Raw genomic sequence first — 19,507 nt, 5'->3', positions numbered from 1 at the left:
GAGCAGGCCAGGACGCGGGCCCCGGGCATGGGCCCACCCCAGCACCCTCAAATCGTTCCTGTCCCCCTGCAAACCGGGCCCCTCCTCCTGGCCAGAGCCCTCTCCTCCTGCCCTGAAGTCCTCAGAGTTGGGGCACAGTTCCTCACTGGGCCAGAACGTCCCACACATAGCCTCTCGACGCCACTGCGCCACCTGAGGAGAAGGAAGCTGAGAGGTTCCGAGACTTGCCCAGGATCACACTGGCACAGGGAGAGCTGGTGAGAACCTCCAAGTCCCGGGCACGTGGGCCCCAGTTTGCTGAATTGGTCTTGACAGGGCCAGGAACACAGGCAACTGCCTATTCGTTACGACAAATGCAGCAATGGGACAGCAGACACCACACAGAGAGGGTTCCAGGGCATCACGTTAAAAACGGAGACCCTCTCCCAGACTCCTTCAGTCCCCATGGAGTATACAACCCTGGCCACGTAGGAATCTCCCAAACATCCAAGTTCAAGGCGTGCTGATTAGAGTAGGAAACCAAGGCCAGCCCACAAGCACTCACACCTCCCTGGAAGCCCATCGGGGCCATGCGTGGTCCCGAGATGGGGGCAAGAGGAAGGGTCTACCCCACTCCCCATGTAGCCTCCCCAGTCTTAACAATTAAGTGCCGTGGTGGTAGAGACGAGGATTTAAGTGTACCTATGATGCGATGCTCTTGTATTCATCCGATGTCAGAATCTTCCAGACCCAGCTTCTCTTCCCACCAAGCCTCATCAGCTTGCTCCCCTCCCCACTGTCCCCCAACATCTGTCTACAAGGCACCCAGGGAAAGGGGTCACCCACAGGGCGGGCTGCTGTGTTTGCCCAGGCTTCAGGCTGTACCAGGGCCCCTTGTGCTTCCCAAACAAGGCCACGCTGTGAGCAGGCACACTGGGCACAGATGTGCAAGGGCCGCCCGGGGCCCTGCCTCCCCTGTGCCAACTGCAGCTGGTCCCCAGTGTCGACGTCCCCCTCCTGGGGCTCCCAGCCAGCTGCTTCCTCAGGCGGCCCTGGCAGCAGGCTACCCTCCACCCTGGCTCTGAGAAACATCTCTCCGGAGGTCCCTGGGCTCTAACCATATGCCTTTCAGAGCAGCTGGGGGAAGGAGAAAGTTCTGGAGCCACTGCCCTCAGCCTGCTCTCCTGGCAGCCCAGGACTAACACCAGGTGTGGCCCCACAAGCCGGCCAGCAGGCACTCCACACCCCCCACACCTCCCTCCAAAGGCTATCCCCCAACTCCCTGACGTCAGCCCCCATCTTCCCAGGGAAGTGCTCCCTCCACCAACCCCTCTGGCTCCAGCTGGACTCGTGAACCTCTGTGGTCAGTGCCAGAGGATCTCCACGTGATAGCCAGGGATGCCCACTTGGAGGAGAGCCCTGGGTGGGCCCTGAAGAATAAGAAGGAACCAGACCTGCCCTATCTCATTGACAAATAGCAACTCTGAGCCCTGGGGAGCCAGGTCCAGGCGGTCCCCTAGGAGGAAGAGGCTGGGCCATCTGGAGGACCCAAGAATGACTCCAAGGATCTGAGCTGGATTTAAAACACTTGGGTGGGTGAGAGTGTGAGTGAGCCCTCCAGGGCTTCACAGAGAGGACAGGGCCAGGGATGCCAGACCCGAAGCTGAGTGGGCCCAGAGGGGCTATGTAAACTGGGTCCCTGTGAAAGCAGGCGACAGCAAGGCGACCCAGCCCCTCTCCTAGGGCCCACCCCCAGAGGAAGGGGTGGGGGACTCGTGTCCTTGAAGCCCAAACTCCCCACCATCCCTGGCCCCAACTGGCGCTGCCCACTAGGCTTGGCGTTCCCAGAGGAAGAGCAGGGCTCCCCATGCTCAAGCTTCACTTCGCCTTTCCCAGGGCTCCTCACACCCCGCAGCTTTCTGAATTCACTTCCCTGAAAAGAGTGATCCTCACTTAGTGACCCTTTCTAAGTCCTGAACCCCACCCCCAGGCCCCAGTCACCCCCACACACCAATCAAATCCAGAACTGTCCAGTTGCCCTAACTCCTAAGGGAGGGTTACCCTGAACCTCAAACGAGACCTCATATTTGCCCACTCCTGCTTCTACCCTCGGCCCCTGAGAAGCTGACCACACCACCCAATCTGCGGGCAGACAGAGCACCAGCTCAAATGACCACCCATATCCACAGCCAGGGAGCCAAAAGCACTGGCTATCTTTAGCCCTAGCCTCACTCCCCAGCCGCTCTGGGCAAGGATCAGTGACTGCCTGCCAAAAGCCAGGGAGCCAGAGGGGACTTCAGTGTTCTTCTTCAAGCCTCCACTTTGAAGGTGAGAAAACCGAGGCCCAAGGGGCGAGCGGTCACCCAGAGCCAAACAAGCCGTCTCTGCTATGGGCTTTGAAACACCTCCCATTACTGGCCTCGGAGGACAAGCAGCCATGGGGGCTCCCAACCCTGCTCTGAGGAACCCCTCAGTTGAGCCTCTCTGGCAGGTGAGGGTGACTTGGCCCTGGGCCCTCTCCCAGCACGCACACTTGCCCTATCCCAGCATGCCCTCTGATCCTCTCCCAGCATGCTCCCCGGCCTTCTCCCAGCATGCTCCCTGGCCCTCCCCCAGCATGCTCCCAGCCTTCCTACCATCATGCTCCCCGGCCTTCTACCATCATGCTCCCTGGCCCTCTCCCAGCATGCTCCCCAGCCCTTTCCCAGTATGTTCCCCGGTCCTCTCCCAGCATGCTCCCTGGCCTTCTCCCAGCATGCTCCCTGGCCTTCTCCCATCATGCTCCCTGGCCCTCTCCCAACTGCTCCCAGCCACGGGCCAGTGAGCTGTCAGAGTTGTTCAAAGGAGGCCCCTTCTCCCAGAGGTTCCCTTCCAGCCACAGAAGCACTGGTGGGTATCTTCTGTGCTTTCTGAGGCCTCAGATGTGGACCAGGAGTAGGAAGAGGCCTGGTCCCTCCCAGCCCCCAGTCTAGGCCCACCAGCCCCTTTCCTAGCAAAGCTTAGATCTTGACCTCATTGCCAACACCCATGCCCACTCCTGTGGCCTCTTCTGGCCTCCATTCCTGTCTGTCACTCACTGGGACTGGTTTGCAGAAGCCACAGAGCCATGGCCCAGCTCTCTGTCCCTGCTTCCTTGGCCTTTCCCAGGGAGGAGAGAATCACCAGAGTCATTTCACTCCCAACTTCTACTATCTTCAGATACAGTCACCAAAGTGGCTTATTCTAGACTTAGCAGATCTGAGGGGGGAATGTCTCGAGCACAACCCAGTAAAGGTATTTAGGGCCCTTTGGGGTCAGGACATCCTCCCTTGGATAAAACCACTGCCCCCCAGGCTGTCCACATAATTAAGGCCCTTCTGTCACCAGCCCTTGGTCTATAAAAGAAAATGCTAAGGATGTCCTTTAATTCATTTGCAGTTTTTAGAACCAGAGAAGTATGGGTCTGAATCCACTCCCAAAGCTGGATGGCCTTGGGCAGATTACCCAACTTCTCTAAGCCTCAACTGCTTCATCTACGAAAGGGGAGCACTGATACCAGTTGCCTTACAGGGGTGTCGGAGGGATCCACAAGCCATCTACAAATGGCCCGGCCTGGAGCCCACCACTCAGCCAGGCACAGTCGACACTCAGCGGGTACCCAATCAAACCCAGTCTGCTCCGCTCCCGTATTAAACCTTGCAGATACCACTCTCCTCACAGGACACTTCTAGAGAGCCCACCTGCCTCGACACTGAAGGTTGCACAGAATCTGGCCGTGATCTAACACTCACTCCCACTCCCACCCCGCCCCACCTTACATCTTACCTAAGGTAAACCCCCACACTCCCCCTCTTCCCCTAGTCCATAGCCAGTGCCAGTGCCCCCTCCTCCAAGAAGTCTTCCATGACATGCCAGCCCACACTAATCCCTTCTCAAGCTCTTCTACTCCACAAATTCAGCTCTTGACATTTTCCACCTGGCAGGCACAGTTCCATTTTTCACAAGCTCCCGAAGGCCAAGGGCCACCCATACTCACCAGCTGCTTGTTGAAATTCTGGACACACTGTTCAAACTGCTCATCCTTCGTCTCATCCGCCTTCCCCAGTTTCTGGAGGACCTTCCAAGGCAGAGGGAGAAGGGAAGAATGTTACACTGAGAAGGAAAGTAGCCAAACCAAGAGCACCAGATCATCAATACCACAGACTCCTCTCCACCCCAGCAGGGTTCTGGGAGGGCCATGGCCAGGATCACCCAGCCCAGGCCACCAGGACCACCAGAGGTCTTGTGGTTGCTGTGACCCCCAAGGGCCTGAGGGACTGAGATCTCTCCCTCCTCTTCTCAGGGCTCACCCATCTGTCAAGAGGAGGAGCTTAGGACAGGCTTGCTGTAGTGACAGAAACCAGGAGTACGAGGGGTTTGGTGCCCCTCCCAGCTGATATCACACCGCAGCCCTGGCTGCTACACCCCAACCTGGCAACTGAAAAGTGAGCCAAACACCAGGGGGCCGGCGGGGGTGGCCCCACCTCCCCACAGGACTCCATTTCTTGGGCCCACTGCTCACAAATCCTAGAGGGAGGGGCAGGGAGGTAATCACTCCAGGACCAGGAGGGAAGGGAGGGCTGGCGGAGGGTCAGGCTCTTGCTGTCACTAGGAGTCAGCTTCCAATCTGCCTAGATTTCCAGTTGAGACCCATTCTAGCCCGTATCTAGACGCCCTCCCACTCCTGTAACTGACACCAGCACACACACATTCATGCACACAGAGGCACCCAAAAGCACGTACACACGGGCTCACAGACACACACCCTATTCCTGACATCTCAGAGGCTGACTCTCCCCTCGATGAGTCACGGCTGTCCCTTCTTGGCGGTGTCAAAGAGAAGAAGTGGCAGGCACAGGTGGGGAGATGGATGGGTGAAGGCAGAGAGAGACCCAAAGTCTGGAGAGGGAGAAAGCTCTAGAAAAAGAAGAAAGTGGACCAGGAGCCTGAAAGCCCTGAGCAGAAGGGCTGGCCCACCAGGTTCTCCCAGACTCCCATCTCCCAGCTCCCGCTGCCTCCAACTCCAGAGTTCTCTTTGGTTAGAAAGAGAGGGAGTTCAAGAAGCAAGGATGGGTGAGGGCAATAGGGGAAGAGCAGAGAAAAATAAGAGATGGGGTACAGATTAGGCAGAGAGAGGGTGAGGTGTGCAGGGAGAGAGGGAGGCAGAGGCTCCCCTCCACAGGCCTGGGCAGGCACCTCCACAGGAAGCAGAAGGAACAACATGGAGATGATGGTCAGCAGAGAGTGACCAAAACCCAACAAGAATAAGAAGGAAGCACGTGGCTCTGGTTAGGGGTGGCAGGTGGAAGAGAAAAACAGATGAGCTCCCAGCAGGGATGAGCTCAGATGGGGTTGGAACACCAGGTCAGGGTCCTGGACCGAGGGATGCCCGGTCTCAGAACAGAGCCTAGACCCTCCCGAATCCCGACTGACCCTAGGATGGCCTGCGCTGCCCTGCTCCCCCTCCCCCACCTGCCCAGGAGCCACAGCGAGGCCAGTCAGCTCTCTGACTCTCTCTCTCATCGTGTAATGAATTTGGCCATCTCTTGCCAGGCACTTGCTCTGTGCCCTTGGCATCTCTACTGGGGAAGCAGATCGATCAGACAAGGGTCCAGTGCCAAGACAGAGGGAAGTACATGAGACTGTGGGAGCCCAGGATGGAGATCCTATCCAGCCTGGGTAATCAAGGAAAACTTCCTGGGAGAAGTGGCAGCTCAGACTGAGAGGAGCGCTGGCAGCAGGAGGACCAGAAAGATGAGGTCCATTGTTAGGGAATTTTAAGACGCTCAAGGTGACTCGAGGTCGCACAGGAGGGAGAGGGAAGGCGGTGGGGAGCAGTGCACATTGGGGAACGGCCCCCAGTAACCCTGTCAGGACACTGTCCATCAGGCAAGGGCAACCGGATGCCAAGTGTGGCAGTGAACTGAGGAGAAAAGCAAAACCAAACCACCATAAGCAAGAAAACGGGCACTTCCCTCAATCTGGGCTCCCCCTTCCCTTGGCAGCCACATCTGGCTGGCCCCATGGGAACAGGGTGGAGCTTCGGGGGTGCCTGGCCCACCTGACACTGGGCACGGGCAGGTGACTCACCCCCGTCCACGCCAAGCAGAGAAATGGACCACCAGGCGGGAAAGAACTTCCAAAAGCCAGCACGGCCCACCGGAGCAAACCAGAGGCTCCTAGGGAGCAGAGCCCGGCCGGCCTTCAGGCAGGGGGACTGGGAGTGACGCTATCTGCCCACTGCCTCTCCTTCTCCCTGCGGAGATGCTCACGATCAGCGGAGCTGCCAGTCCCCTCCCCGCCATCGGGGTCCCGAGGAGGCCCAGATATCCACACCTGGCTCCAGGCATCAAACACAGCCGTGTGGCTCACCAGCCAGCGGTAGCTACCAGTGAGACCTTCAGGCCTTGAGAAAGAGGCCAGCCATGGTGACATGCCAGGCAGTGAGAAGAACCCTGAGAAAAGGGACTCTTACTGTCTCTCTGAATCTCAAGCACCTTGTCAAGAAACAGAACATTAGCGTCCACCTTAAGGCTCACGTGAAACATGTCTCCACGTGTAGCCCATAACAGGTACTCAAGTACAGGGCTTTCAGAGCTGTCTTTACACAGCTGAGGGCTGGGCCTGACATGAACCCACCCTCCTAGTCCATACAGATGGCATCCCAAGATGCCAGACAGAAGGCAAGTATGCACACTCTGTACTCGAATACATAGGCAGGCAGGTGCACACAGCCAACTCCTGTTTACCCTTCAAAACCTTGCTCAGGCGACATGTCCTCTGAAGCTGCCCTCTCCGTCCTCCCCCGACTCTACCACTTAGGGCCTGGGACCAGCTCTCCTCATTGCCTGGGGGTCTGCCTCTGGCCCCACCAAGCCTGCACAGCCTGAGGTCGAGGACAGTGTCCAGCTTTCCTGCGTTCCCAGCTCACTAACAGGGCTGAGCACAGGGTCAACACACAACACGTTCTCATCTGAGCTGTGAACTTTGAGGTCAGAGTCACAACCTAGAACAAAACAGCCCGTCTCTCAGTTTCCTGTTATGTAAAATGAGAGGGTCTATATGGAGAACCGAGAAGGCAATGGCAACCCACTCCAGTACTCTTGCCTGGGGAATCCCATGGTTGGAGGAGCCTGGTGGGCTGCAGTCCATGGGGTCGCGAAGAGTTGGACATGACTGAGCAACCTCACTTTCACTTTTCACTTTCATGTACTGGAGAGGGAAATAGCAACCCACTCCAGTATGCTTGCCTGGAGAATCCCGGGGCAGGGAGCCTGGTGGGCGGCTGTCTATGGAGTGGCACAGAGTCGGACACGACTGACGTGACTTAGCAGCAGCAGCATATGGAGAATACTTGACCTGACACGCAGAGAGCTCACCATGAAGGTAGCCATTAGGATCAGGGGTTAGAACTGGCATTCACACGAATCTGAGGTCTGGTCTCAGAATCTGGGGAAGTAGTTGGCTCCAGTGGGTCCCACTGGGCCCTGCAGGATGCTGCAGAGGGGGATGACCAGCACGGCTCTGCGTGAGCTCCAGCCAGCTGCTCACCTCGCCTCTGATAGCTCAGTGCCCACCTGTGCCACAGCACGTGGAGGCTCAGGCCTTGTCTCCTCCTCACTGTACCTGCCTCGCTCCCCAGAAAGGAGGACGAGGGCACACACCCTGGGGCCCTGTCCTTGGGGGAAGCCCCCAATGTGGCTACAGGGGGGAACAAGCTGGGTACCACCCACCCCAGGACAGAGACCGGGACTAAACTTGGCGCAGTGAAACTCCACAGCCCTGACGGCTACCTGTTTCCCACCCTCCGGAGCACGGCTCCTGCTGCACCCCAGACACTGGGAAAGAGGCCCTTCCCACTGGCCCCTGGGGCACCTGGACCCCACCGTATCCTGCCCTGCCACCCAACAGCTGCTGAGCCCTGCCCAATCTGTCCCCACACTCAGAGACCGCAAGGCAGCTCTGTCCAGCCGCCACCAGTGCCCTCGCCTGGGACACACACACATGATCAGAGCCCTCTCCATGCCAAGAGGGGAGCCCTGGCCACAGGCCTGGGGGACACAGAGGTCACACTCAGTGCGTGGGGCCACCCTGCGTGGAGCTCAGCCAGCCACTGCGAGCAGCGGGCAGGCCACCGGGGTTCAGGGGATGCCTGATGGCTGAGCCAGGTATTGGAGAACGGGCAGGAGTCAGGTGAGGAGGGGGCCTGGAGGCAGTCAGGCTTCCCAATCCCTGCCTGAGGCTACAGAGATCTGTGGTGGGGGCGGGGGCGGGGGCAGCAGACACCCCTATGTCACACTAATCTCGCATGTCTCCCTTGTAATAAACAAAGGGACAATGTGACAATGTGACAGAGGACAGGTCACAGCCCCACCACACCAAGGTGGGAGTTGCTCAGCCCAAGCTCAGCGCAGTCCGGGAAGCTTTATCGGTGGCCCTGCTCCTCTCATCACATCCTCAGTGCAGCCACGGACAAGAGGGGCTGAAAATCTCGGTAGGACCAATCCCCAGCAGGGCCAAGTGAAGGAAGCTGTTGGCAGAATGAGCCTCCTCCTGACAGCATCTGCGGGTCGCCCTGTCAGAGCCTGGGCTGTGACTCAGGCGAGGCAGGAGGCCCGCAGGACACGGCTGAGCACCTCTGAGTACCAGGGCTCAGGGACAGCTTCCTGCCTGCCCCTCCCCAGCCTCTCACAGCCCAGAGGCCTCGGTTTCGGGGTCTTCCCAGGCCCACTCCTCTGCTCCTGGCCAGCCAGTGAGCCAGGGGACAGGCCACCCATGGTGACAGCCTCCACACAGCTGGGCCGCGCACCCAGCCACCAAACCCAGAAAGGGTGCCCAGGGCCAGTGTCCTTCAAAACAGGAGCAAGTTATCACTCACTGCTGACCCAGCATAGCACTTTACAGGCCCCACACACTCCTCCTCCCAGCTGCGGTCTCTACCTTCGTGGGACAGACGGCAGGCAAATCAAGACACCTAGGGCCTCACACTCAGGAGCAGGCAAAGGGCTTCTCCCAAGCTCCAGACTGGAAGAAGGGCACCCAAACTGGAGGTGGGGGGGCACCCAGCAGACCTGGCCCTCTCCACGCCACCCCAGCTGGGCCAGCAAGGGCAGGGGAGCACGCCCACAGGCCCTTACCCCTAGGCTGACCCCAGGAGCCCTCTGGGACCCCTCTTTCTCCCCAGAGCGTGGCCAGCCCTGTGTGGGAACACATGCCCACATCTGAGCATGTGGCACAAAGTAAGAATAAGCACTTTCTAGAAGCCAAGGTTGGGGAGAAGAGCGGAGCCCGGAGGCCCAGGAGGGAAACCCCGGACAGGAAAAGCTCTTCTAGCAACCAGCAGAGATGAAGGACCACCCCCATCCAGAGCATCCCCAGCACCCCCATCCACCCTCTCTCTCACACACACACAGACAGGTCCCCGGCACCCACCACCCAGTGGCCGAGACCCCAGGGGGCCTTCACCTTCCTCATCATCTCCCAGCACCCCAAGGTCTCGGCCTCAGTGGAGGTTGGTCGCAGAGCGAGCTGCGCCGGGCGGCTGGGCGTCACTGTCGTACTTCCTCCTCCCCCGCCGACACCAGAGCCTGCGGTCGGGACCACAGCAACAGGATGCACGCCCTCACAGAGGCTCCCAGGTGGGCAGGGGCACACAGACACACAGGCCGTCTGGGTGACAGGTGGGCAGGTGGAAGGCTCGCCTTTCCCACGGGTCACACAGCTGGGATCCCTGTGAAGGGAGACACCTCAAGAGGCAAGAGGGGCCATCCGAATTGGACCAAAGGCCACCTGGTGACCGGAGCTGTCCCCTCCTGGTAGACATGCCAGGGTAGGGCACTCCGCCCCGACTGCCCACAGCCTCAGGGTCTCTGGCTCACTCCCTGACATCTGAGGGGTCCCCCTGTCTCCTGCCCACCGGCTCAACCCTCCCACCCACACACAGTATCAGCCATGCCCCAGAGCTATGCTCGCAGCTGGCCTCACAGTCCTCCTGCCCAGATGGTGCCCAAGGCACCTGGCCCCCATGATGGACACTCGGTCCCACACTCCTCCCAGCTTACCAATAACCCAGGAGCCAAGTGGGCAGGGCCTCAGCAGAGCCAGGAGAGAGTGGGGAGGGGTAAGCCCCAGCCCACCAGGCACTGCCACATTGCATAGGCCCCCTCCCCAACTTCTAGTCTGAAATATAAACCCTATAAACCGCAAAAGAAGTTGAAAGAATAGTACGATAGACTGCCATCTGTCCTTCCCTCAACTCACCAATTGTCACCATGAGGCCACCTTTCCTTTCTCTCTTTCTCTCTATTTAAATAGTTTGGTTCGTTTGTTTATATGTTAGCCCAACCCCTGGAAAGGAGCTGCAGACATCATGACCCTTTAACCCAGTCCTTCACCCCTAACTACTTTGGCACATTTCCAAAGAATAAGAATATTCTCCTAAACCCCGTAATACCAGAGAACAGCCAGTGTTCACTCTTAACTTATTACTATTATCCAGCACATGCCCATGTGCAAACATGCCTAGTTGTCCCCTGCATCTCCCTTATGTTTGGGTTATTTGCTTTTTGATCTGGGATCCAAATGTGGTTCACACACTGTTTTTTTAATTGAAATATAGTTGATTTAATCCTAAAGGAAGTCAATCCTGAATTTTCATTTGAAAGACTGATGCTGAAGCTGTAGCTCCAATACTTTGGCCACCTGATGCGAAGAGCTGACTCATTAGAAAAGACTCTGATGATGGGAGAGATTGAGGGCAGGAGGAGAAGGAAACGACAGAGGACGAGATGGTTGGATGGCATCACTGATTCAATGCACATGAGTTGAGTAAGCTCCGGGAGATGGTGAAGGACAGGAGCCTGGCGTGCCGCAGTCCATGGGGTTGCAAAGAGTTGGACACGACTGAGCTACTGAACAACACAAATAGTTGGTTTACAATGTTGAGTTAGTTTCTGCTGTACACTAAAGTGATTCAGTTATACATATATATATGATTCAGTATATATATATATGGAGAAGGCAATGGCACCCCACTCCAGTACTCTTGCCTGGAAAATCCCATGGACGGAGGAGCCTGGTAGGCTGCAGTCCATGGGGTTGCTAGGAGTCGGACACGACTGTTTAACTTTCAAGTAGACAACCTGAGCGAGTTCACTTTCACTTTTCACTTTCATGCATTGGAGAAGGAAATGGCAAGCCACTCCAGTGTTCTTGCCTGGAGAATCCCAGGGTCGAGGGAGCCTGGTGGGCTGCCGTCTCTGGGGTCACACAGAGTCGGACACAACTGAAGCGACTTAGCAGTATATATATATATATATGATTCGGTATATATATGTATATGATTCAGTATATATATATATATATGTTTCAGTATATATATACATGATTCAGTATATATATACACACATACACGCACACACACACATTCCTTTTCATACTCTTTTCCATTCTGGTTTATCACGACATATTGTGTAGAGTTCCTTGTGCTATTCGTGCATGCATGCATGCTCAGTCTCTTCAGTCGCGTCTGCCTCTGTGCGACCCCATGGACTGTATCCCACCAGGCTCCTCCATCCCTGGGATTCTCCAAGCAAGAGTGCTGGACTGAGTTGCCACGTCCTTCTCCAGGCAATCATCCCAACCCAGGGATAAACCTGCATCTTTTGTGGCTCCTCCATCCCAGGCAGATTCTTTACCCACTGAGGGATGGCCCTCCGCTATACAGTAGGATCTTATTGTTTACTTATTCTATATATAATAGCTGGCCTGCTAACCCCGAGCTCCCGGTGGATCGCCCCCTCATGCCCCTCAGCCTCGGAGCCACGAGTTTGTTCTCTGAGTCTGTTTCTGTCTCACAGGTGGGTTCGTTTGTGTCGTATTTCACATCCCATACGGGTGATGTCACGTGGTATCTAGCTTTCTCTTTCTGACTTACTTCACTTAGCATACACACTGCATTGGGTTGTGTGTCTCCCGTCTCCTCTAATCCAGAACATTTCCCCACACCTATTCACTGTGCATATTTGTTTCTCTTTCATGGTGTTGACACTTTTTTATTGGACCATAGTTGATTTACAATGTTGTGTTAGTTTCAGGTGTACAGCAAAGTGATTTGGTTGTAAGACATATATATATATTCTTGCTCAGATTCTTTTCCCTTATAGGTTATTACAAAATATTGAGTATCGGACCCTGTGCCAAACAGACATTTTCTTTAAGCATGCAAACCAGTCCCGTGGAGCATGACCTACACTCTAGGTTCATCTGCTCACTTCCTCGTGATTGAGTCCAGATTAAACATTGTTTTGGCAAGCATACTTCAGAGGCAACGTGTCCTTCAACAGCAACACCTCGGGGCGTCTCCTGCTTCCGGTGCTGAGCTTGACCACATGCACAGGTTGGGCAGTGTTTGCCAGACCTCTGGTGTGACTAAGGTGACTTTTCTCTAGGTAACTAACCAGTCATCTGAGGGTCGATATATCATCCCTGCATAAATGTTTACAGCCCATAACTTTTTACCTGATGCCTTTATGTCCATTTAATACTCTACCACTCAAAGTGGGGTCCATGAACCAACAGCATCACAGCCCTTTGGTAATCTGGTAGAAATGCAGAATTTCAGGCTCTGCCCTGGAACTGCTGGATTTGACAATGCATTTTGACAAGACCCCTTATGCCCTATGTGCAAATGAAAGTCTGAGAGGCTCTGCATCTCTCATCTTTGCCGGGACTAACTGTTACCGAGGGCTTCTACCCTCCTCCGTATTACCTGGTGTTCTATACAGGTCATGTCTTTATAGGGACATCATTACTGTCATGTCTTTATAGGGACATCATTACGGACTCTCGCCTCCATTTTGCATTCAATGTTTTATAGTCTATTACTATCATTATTCTTTTTGATGTTCAAACTGTCCTAAATTTGGCCAGTGGGAGCCTGAGGACGTGTCTCCACTAGTCTTTGGGCATGTCCTTGTTTCCTGACACTGCGAGATGCTCCAGGCTCAGGGGGGTATGTAGGGGGTATTGTAGGCCCTGGGCCTACAATCAGCCATTTCTCAAAGAAGCCCGGGTTCCCTTTAAGGAGAGGTGTGTTCACTGCTTCTGGGCGTCCTATTCCTGGTCCTTTCTTGCCAATTTTATGCCTGGCCTCCTCTAAGTATTCTCACCCCTACTTTAGAGATGAGAAAAGGAAGGAATTTGGCCACAGCTCAACCCCAGGAGAGTCTGGTAGCTTTGTGGTTGCCGAGCAAGTGCGGCTCAGATCTCATCTGCTGTGGCAAGGGGGCTGGACTCAGGGCCCTAGCAGCTGCCCTCTGGGTCCGTCACTGTGTCATGGTTGAGGCCACACCGCCTGCTCACTGACCCCTGGGGATGCAGAGGCGCCTCTGGCCCAGGCGGCTGGCCTGGCTGACCCATTCTGGGCACTAAGCTGCAGTCTGGGTCCCTGGGCCTCTTCCTCCAGCAGGCTTTGGCACCCCTATTTTGAGTGAAGAGACTGTGGACAGGCCAGGACTGGACCCAGGGCTCCTGACTCCAGGGTCCTTTTCATTGAATGCCACTCTTGGGGTACGGCTCTTGCCTGCAGCCTGGCTAGTGACCGCACCAGGGGGCAGCTTCATCTTGTCATCCAGCAAGGAAAACTCTGCCTCTCCCTCTGAGGGCCTGTGAGCTCACTCACACGGACATGTTGGACATCTCTGCCACCAGAGCCACAGTATTTAGGCCTGAGACTGGTTATCTGCTGGCCAGGGTGACACAGTTCGCAGCCTGGGAGCTGTCGCTGTGCCCTGGCGTTGAGAGGGTATCAGGCAGAGAGGGGCTAGATTGAGGGGCCTGGCCTCCCTGGCCCAGTTGTGAACGACAGTGGGGAGAAGCAGCTCAGGCTTCTTCTGCCCAGGAGCAGAGCCCAGAACACACGACTTCCAGAAGGCACAGCAAGAGGCCTGGCCGATAAGACTCCTCAGCCCTCCTGTGGTGCCAGACTCAGCCTGTCGACTTCCCAAAAGGGCAATGACTTTTTAAGAAAGATAAATGTTAAAATGCTGGCCTTGGGCAAAAGGCAGGAACAGCATTCCACCCCCAGGAGGCAAGAATGTGCCCCCACGAAGGCCCCCCAAGTGGGCCTGTCTGCACCCTCACGTGTCCATACTCTGGTGCTCACCGACCTGTCTGCACAGACACACACATGCTCCCTGACACGGCTCCTGCCCACGACCCTTCGGTCGATTCCAGGCACAGTGGGAAGGTGGCAGGAACCATCCAGAAGCCACAGAGCCAGGCGAGAAGCTGAGTGGAGGCCAGGAGACAGTGTGGAAGAAGAATCCAGAATGCAGAAGGGAGCTGGAGAGAAAACCAGAGAAAGAGAAAAGCAACAGGCTCCCAGGGGAACCAGCCGGGCTCCTGGCTCGGAAAGGGCCGGCTCTGGGCAAGAGCATCTCAGAGGAGACGGGGACCTTCTGACTCAGATCCCTCTTCCTAATCCAGTACACACACAAAGCTGTCCCCAAGAGAGAGACGCCTCCCCTGATTCCTCTGCACCCCCATCCTTGGACCTCCATCTTCCCAGGCTGGTGGCTAGAAGGTGGTGACCATCATCCCGCCTTCCCCTTGGGGAAGTGCTCTGAGCTCAGCTCACACTCTTGAGGGGACCCCTCACCATGGGATGTCACCTCTCAGCCAGGGAAAGCTCCCCTTGGATTGCAGCTGCTCCTCCTTCAAAGCTCCACAAAAAAATCACATTGCAAGGCACAACCCCAGGGAGCTTGCACCAAGGATTCACCTTGAGGGGGCTCAGCACCCTTGACACTCCCTTACAGGTGGGCTCATATCACCAGGACATCCAAAGGTGTGACTTTGGGTGCTATTTTACAGATGAAAAAACAGGTTCAGAGGGATCGCTCAGCTAAAGAGCGGCAGAACAAGGACCCCAGGCGGGATGGATTTCTACGCCCAGACCCGACTGATGATTCTTTTTTTCTGCCAGGGGCTGCAGCTCGCAGTTTGTGCTATCTTAGTTCCCTAACCGGGGATCAAACCCAGGCCCTCAGAGCAGTGACAGTCCTAACCACGGGAGTGCCAGGGAATTCCCTCAACTTTTGATTCTTAAACGGGGATGACAGGCAGCATGTCTGCCCACTCCAAAAATTCCTGCCCCACCTGCGTTCCAAAGATTTAACTGGTGAAGAAACCACTTTTGTGCCATAAGCAACAAAGACCGTGTATTAGAATGCAAAGTGTGCAAGGATTTTTGCAATGAAATATAAAACTAAAAACAATCTTTCCAAGTCTCATCCACCCTGAATCTCCAAGGCCTCACCCCACAGTAATCTTTTTTTTTTTTTCACAAGTCCTCGTGTTCTGGAAGTCACTGTCCCCTGACACCAGTCCACAGAGATTCATCATCCTTTCCCGTGGGCCCCTGGTTAAGAACGGCTGACCTACTGAGGAAGCCAAAGGGCCTTTCTTGGGAGACTGTCACTCTAAAATTATCTCCTTCCTCTTTTAGTGATTTTCCCTTTCCTTTTGAAATACTGGTGAGAGTAAACAGTGATGTTTGGTTTCCTTTTTTACGTCCTTAACTAGTACGTAAAGACCTGGCTGCCACGTACGTCTGTCCCGCAACAATGCCTTGAAATACAACTGCTTGGTCAAAAGCAGCCTCTCCCAGCCTCCCAGCCAGGCCCCTGGGAAAGGTAGGGACTGGGTTCAGGGGGTGCTGGGGGGTCTCCTCCTGCACACCCACTGCCAGGTGGAAGGGAAGGGCTCTGACCCCAGGTAAGAAGTTTCCAGATGATTCCAGCTGGGAAACCCTGCCCTCCTCTCCTTTCTCCCCCCTCCCCCTCCCAGGAAGCCTGACATTCCAGCCTGTTCAGCAGATAAGCTAGTGGCCAGCAGCCAGAGCAGGGCCACCCAGACCCCAGAGGAAGCTAGGGTGGGCTGCAGGGGGTGGGGGAGGCTGGAACGGCCGAGAACAGAGGCAGGGGAGCAGAGGGGCAGGGGCCAAAGTGGGGAAGGGGTTGGGAGTTCCGGGAGGGGGCTGGGCTGGGCCAGTGAGGTGAGGTGGCACCCACAAAACAGAAGTAGTCGCTAATCCACAGGCATCCCAAGAGGCTGCCAAGCATTTTCTAAGAGAGGGAGGTGTTCAGATGAGGAAACTTGAGGCCTACCATCCCCGGTCCCAGGGTAAGTAAACAGGATCTAGAATCTGAACACGGCCATCGGTTCCCAAACCCAATGGCGCAAAAGGAGCCCCTTTCCATGCGTGGGAGCCTGGGGAGGGGGGATCAGGCCAAAAGGGGTGCCCTAGAGCCCCAAGGGGGTGCAGGAGAGGGCCCAGGCTTGGTTGTGACTGGCTTCCTCCCCTCAGGGACCACCCATCAGGCTGAGTTCATTCCTAGATGTCAACAGACCCAGAACCTCCAGGAGAGGCCTCCATGAGGATAGGAGGGCTTCTGGAAGGGCCAGGGCCACCCAGAGCAGAAAGCCACCTCCTTCAGCACTCAGGCACCACCCTGCCGTCCAGACCCCACCCTTCCAGCCGTCGCCCCACCTGACCCACACTCCAGGGGGACAAAGGAACTTTTCACCAACCTCTCGGGATGGGCCCAGGCTGCCCCCTCCTCACTGCCCCCTCACCCCCCACCATCCCCACAGTTTTGGCCTTCACAGGGAAGGGGAAGTGGAGTCCCCACCCCTGGGCTCTGGGACCTGCCCCTAGGCAGCGAGGGCTGGGACTGGAGCTGAGGCTTCGTGGTCTGCGACACCCTCCCCCAGCTGCCCGGCTGTGCTCTACAGTGAGCAGAGCAAGGTCTCTGCCCTGGAGGGGTCAGTGCTCCAACGGAGCCATGTCCAGTGGCAACCGAACAAAAACACCGCAGGGCACAGAAAGGGTGGGGCTCAGGAAAGTGGCCTCTGTGACCCGATGAAGGAGAGAGAGCATGCCAGGCAGGGGGCACAGCATGTGCAAAGGCCCTGGGGTGGGACGAGCAAGGTTAGAAAGTGAAAGAGGACAGGAGGGTGGGCGGAGGAGGAAGATGCCCAGGAACACAGGAGTTGAGGCCTTTGCACAATTCCTCAAGCAATCCCCTCTATAACCTCACAAAGGAAGTACTACTGTTACCCCACTTTGCAGATGTGGAAACTGAGGCACTGCCTTAAAAACTCCACAGGGTCACACAGCCAGTGAGCCTGGCTCCAGAGGCTGTAACCACTGTATGAACTGCCTTGGCAGCCAGGGCAGGGCCATGGGGCTTTGAGACTCCAGCGGGGAGGAGGAAGTCTGGAGAGCTGTGCTCTGACTCACAGTTTTAAAGTCCCAGGCTGCCATGTGCAGACAGACTACAGAGCAGGTTGGAGCACGGAGCCCACTTAGGTGACTGTGATGACCCAGGTGAGGCAGTAATGGCTTATGGCCGGGACAGGACATGGTGAGGAAGGGTCAAGGATAGGATGACAGGGAGAAAAGTGAGGGGGACAGCGGGTGTGAGCAACAAGAGGAAAGGAACCTGAGCCACCCGAGTTGGGAACACCTGGGGGTCACTGTGAGCTGGATGTCCCCAGAGATGTTGGGAAGGGAGGTGGGGACAGGCAGCCAAGGCAGGCCCACCATGGGCTCCTGAAGCTCCCCTCCTCACCCACTACCCCCTCAGTGGCTCCCACCCCTGGCAACCAGCTCCATATCTGGTCTGGACAGTGAGTAAGAGAAAGGAAGGAAAGGAGGGCCCTCTGGACCCTTTCTGATGGGGAGAGTCGAAGGGGGGCCGGGAGACATAAGGAGCAGGTCCAGGCTGTGTACCCCTGGGCAAGGAGTTTCATCTTTCAGAGCCCTGAGTCCCATCAGTAAAACTGAGCCAAGACCTCTCCCTCAGGAAGTGTGAGGATGAACTCGGGCTGTGTAGGTTAGAGGGCCTAGCATAGAGCGGCGGCTGGCCTCCCCCCACCCCCCGCCCCCCGCCACCTCTTGACCCCTGATGACCTAGGACTGTGCCCACCCAAGCCAGTACGCTCTCCTTAACCCCCGTCCCTCCCCAGCCCAGCCCACACATGCCTTTCCGCGCTGGTGCCTGGTGCCCCGAGCTCCCCATGACTCATCCAGGCTTACATGGGAGACAACTCGCCCCACCGCGCCCCACCTCCCGCTCCTGGCCCCACCTCCCTCAGCAGACTCCCCCTCTGGCTCTGCAGGGGCCCTGCCAGCAGCCCCACCACCATGACCCTGCTCCTGAGCCCAAACAGCTGCTGGAAGTTCTGGCCTCTGATGCCCTGCAGCAGCCACCACACACGGCCCTAGGGCGCCCTGATCCCTAACCTCCCACACTGAGCCCGGGACACAGCCCACGCTACAGAAGGGCCAGGGAGGGCTCCCAGCCAGGGCACCCCGGATAGGAGTTCCACAAGCCCACCCACTGGCCGCTTGAGGAGGGGCTGGATGGGGCTGTTTGAGGACACCGCAGCCCTGCCCTCGGCCCAGCCCTCCAGGCCACCTGTTGAGAGATGTCAGCACCACGCCCCCCCCAGAGCCACTGCCTGCCCACCTGTCCCCTCCATGCAAGTGTGGGTGCTATTCTCAGCCCCAGGCAGGCGCCAGGACGCCGGCCATCAGCAGAGGGGTGGAATCTGCCCCTCTAGCCCGGCCACCTCCCACCAGCCCCTCATCAGCTGCTTCCTGGGCTGGGTGAGGGGACAGCCCTTGTGGAGCAGCAGCAAAGCAGGAGCCCACCCCCAGCTCAACAGAGCATGGAGCCAGAGCCTGGGGAGGGGAGGTGAAGGTCCTGCCTCCACGCACCAGCCTGGGGCCAAGTCTGACCCAGGAAGGACCACGGGCACCCCCACAATAGTCATTAAGAAATTTCTTCCCCACTGATGCCAGGCCAAGTCACCTCCTTCCTGCCACCTCCTCCAGGCAGCCTTTCCTGATCTCACCTCAGGCACATGAACTCACTCAGGCCTCTAAATGTCCTCAGCCCTTTGCCTATGTCTGTTCAACCTAATGTGGAACCAGGCTATTCCTTCATTTTACCACTCGGAATCGTCCATAGCCACATCTGTGAACCTGGAATGATTCACAAGTACCTAAAGGACATAAGCCGTGGTGTTTTTTTCCCCAACACAGTATTGCTATTATTTTGCTTATTATTGTTATTTGTGTCATTCACAGGAGCTGATGCCCAGAGTCAGCTTTAAATAGTTCCACCCAGTCCTGCCAAGCAAAAGTGCAGTCACACACCCCACCCACGACACTGCAGTGGGGAGGGCCACCACCCCTCCCCACCCTCGGTCCCGCGGTCACTCCCAGGCCCTTGGCTGCCCAGGGGGTGGCCCCAGTGGCTCCCCTACCTCTGCCCCTGGGCTGATTCCAAGTCCCCAGCACCTGTGAGGACCCTCCACTTCGCAGATGTGGTGGATCAAAGGGTGGGGACTCACTGGTTCTCACTGGTTCCGAACAGGGTGGTCCTCTCCCAGTCCAGGGCCAATCCCACTGCTTTCTCCTGGTTGAGGGTGGGGGAGC

General features: G+C 56.8%; 1 protein-coding gene across 26 annotated transcripts in view; it reads right to left on the bottom strand.

Annotated features, from left to right (window-relative positions):
- Positions 1-19,507, bottom strand: part of BIN1 (bridging integrator 1) — a 56,754-nt gene that overhangs the window by 23,066 nt on the left and 14,181 nt on the right. For 25 of the 26 annotated variants that reach the window (XM_010801800.4, XM_010801803.4, XM_010801805.4 and 22 more), the window contains exon 2: positions 3,995-4,075. In XM_010801800.4, the coding sequence (XP_010800102.1) occupies positions 3,995-4,075 (81 nt within the window). Of the gene's footprint in view, positions 1-3,994; positions 4,076-9,462; positions 9,546-19,507 lie in introns of those variants that run through there. The other variant, XM_024977754.2, reaches the window with a different exon arrangement.

This window comes from Bos taurus, chromosome 2 (assembly GCF_002263795.3).
Source record: "Bos taurus isolate L1 Dominette 01449 registration number 42190680 breed Hereford chromosome 2, ARS-UCD2.0, whole genome shotgun sequence".
NCBI classification, from domain to species: Eukaryota; Metazoa; Chordata; class Mammalia; order Artiodactyla; family Bovidae; genus Bos; species Bos taurus.
Note: the sequence above shows the minus strand (reverse complement) of the source record. Positions and strands in the feature narration are given on the sequence as shown.